The 2,324-nt window shown below is 45.4% G+C and overlaps 1 protein-coding gene across 1 annotated transcript in view; it reads left to right on the top strand.

The window, feature by feature from the left end:
* The window catches only part of LOC108892781 (thyroglobulin-like), a 17,904-nt gene extending 15,845 nt beyond the window's left edge, over positions 1–2,059 (top strand). The window contains 6 exon segments of the mRNA XM_051068129.1: positions 1–29; positions 117–254; positions 413–600; positions 673–777; positions 1,132–1,272; positions 1,363–2,059. The exon segment at positions 1–29 is cut by the window's left edge and continues 127 nt beyond it. Of these exon segments, the coding sequence (XP_050924086.1) occupies positions 1–29; positions 117–254; positions 413–600; positions 673–777; positions 1,132–1,272; positions 1,363–1,690 (929 nt within the window). The 3' untranslated portion in view covers positions 1,691–2,059.
* Positions 2,060–2,324: the final 265 nt, after the last annotated feature.

Here is a 2,324-nt window from a genome sequence, read left to right as displayed (position 1 = left end):
TTCACACGCTCAACGCTGCTCAGACCAAGGTAGAGTTTAAAAACCAGGACAGTTCAGGGACCATCAGGGTCCAGTTTCTCTCATGTCTCACCTGCCCCCCCCCGTGTCCGTCGCAGCTGTTGGCAGTCAGCGGTCCGTTCCGGTCCTGGTCTCCAGTCCGTCAGTCGGTCTCCCAGTCGTCCTTCCACAGAGTTGATCTGCTGCTGGGAACAACAGAGCAGGACGGGCTGATCGGCCGAGCTCGCAGGATAAAGGTCAGAGGTCACGGCAGAGAAACACAAAGAGAAAAAGTAGAGCTGCTGTAACATCTGTTGGGTTCATTAAACCGTTGGCTCTGATCTGCACCTGATCAGGGTGGAATCTGCACCTGGTCCTGTCATTCATATGACAGTCTGTGTCCCTCTGTGTTAAGGACTTTGAGGCTCTTCAGGGTCGAGCTGACGGTAAAACAGCGTTTTATGAAGCTTTGAGTCGCTCGCTGGGCGGCGAGAAAGGAAACGACCTGCTGAAGGAGGCGGCGTCCTGGTTCTACTCTCTGGATCACAGCCCCTCACCTGCCGGATACAACCTGTTCTCCAGAGCACTCAACAACGCCACCAGGTCAGAAAGCATCTCCTGTTAGTGAGGGATCAGTAACAGCAGAGAAACTAATGACTGACGTTTGTTTTTCAGAGATCTGTTCATCGTCTGTCCCACTCTGCAGATGGCTAACCACTGGGCTAACAGCAACGCTAACGTCTTCCTGTATCACCTGCCTGCAACCAGTGCTCAGAACAGGTACCTGACAGGGTCCGCCACTACAGTTAAAGGAACAGTTCAACTATGAATGGTTTTAACTTTTGTATCAGACAATTTTGTTTGAAGTTATACAACTCAACCAATCAATCAATCAGAGAGATCAGTCAGTCAGAATCTGAAGTTAAACCTTACAACAAAAAACTCTTCATGTGTTTCATAAGTAAAACTTTTTATTGGTTAATTAACAAGCTGTCAGGTAAAAGGTATAACTTGGCATGGAAAGAAAATACATTTTTATATTTTAGTACCTATGTATAGGTGATGTGTTGCTGTCCTGATCAGTGCTGATCAAACCTATTGATTGTTTTGTCTTGTCTTGTCTTTTGTCTGCAGGGCTGATGTGTTTGTTCCTCTGGACGTTCAGCTTGTGTTCGGTACTCCTCATCATCCAATCAGCTCTCAGCGTTTCACCTCCTCTGATCGACGACTCTCTCTGGCCATGATGACCTACGTCTCCAGCTTCGTCAGGACCGGGTGAGTCCTTCCTGAGACAGCAAACAGAACTTTAGGCTTGACCTCAAGCCTGCAGCTCAGCTGATGTTCATTTTTCCTGTGATTTCTCAGGAACCCAAACCCATCCCGAGCATGGGAGGAGTCAGTTCTGCCCCGCTGGCAGCTGGTCCGGTCCTCTGAGGCCACACCCATCTATTTGGAGCTAAGCCCCGCCCTCCTCCACCATCAGGGTCTGAGTCAGAGATCCTGCTCCTTCTGGACCCACCTGGGACCCAGACTGACCAGTTCAACAGGTGAGAGGACACTGCAGAGTCCACTGTACTGCTACATGCTGTACATTGTAAAGTCAGAGTATGTCATTAAAAAAAAAAAAAGAGTTAGAAAATGCCACAGATCCACGTCCTTCCCTCCTGCTGCTGTCAGACTCTGGACCCAGTAGACCCAGTTGTCACATGGACCTTAATCCTCTGATGAAACAGCTGCTCATCAGTCACTCCTTCTTTCCAGTGTTATTTCAAACTGTGCAATATTGGTATTCAGTTCAATCTGTTTTTATGTTTATGGTTGTGTATGTTGTTCTATTGTCATTTATTTCTTCTGCTCATACTTTTGTGATATTGTCATTTTTGTTTGGTATTTTACTCATACGTTTTTTTGCATTCCCTGCTGTTGTTGTAACGATGTGAATTTCCCTGCAGTGGCACTAATAAAGGATTATCTTGTCTTATCTAGTTGTAACATTAACTTCATTAAAACGGTAACCCTAACCTCGTTAAAATCGTAACCCTAACCCTAACCTCGTTAAAATCGTAACCCTAACCCTAACCCTAACTTCATTAAAACCCTAACCTCATTAAAATCGTAACCCTAACCTTGTTAAAATTGTAACCCTAACCCTAACCCTAATTTCATTAAAACCCTAACCCTAACCTCATTAAAATCGTAACCCTAACCCTAACCCTAACCCTAACTTCATTAAAACCCTAACCTCATTAAAATCGTAACCCTAACCCTAACCCTAACTTCATTAAAATCGTAACCCTAACCTCATTAAAATCCTAACCCTAACCCTA

This window comes from Lates calcarifer, unplaced genomic scaffold (genome assembly GCF_001640805.2).
Source record: "Lates calcarifer isolate ASB-BC8 unplaced genomic scaffold, TLL_Latcal_v3 _unitig_2433_quiver_855, whole genome shotgun sequence".
NCBI classification, from domain to species: Eukaryota; Metazoa; Chordata; class Actinopteri; family Centropomidae; genus Lates; species Lates calcarifer.
Note: the sequence above shows the minus strand (reverse complement) of the source record. Positions and strands in the feature narration are given on the sequence as shown.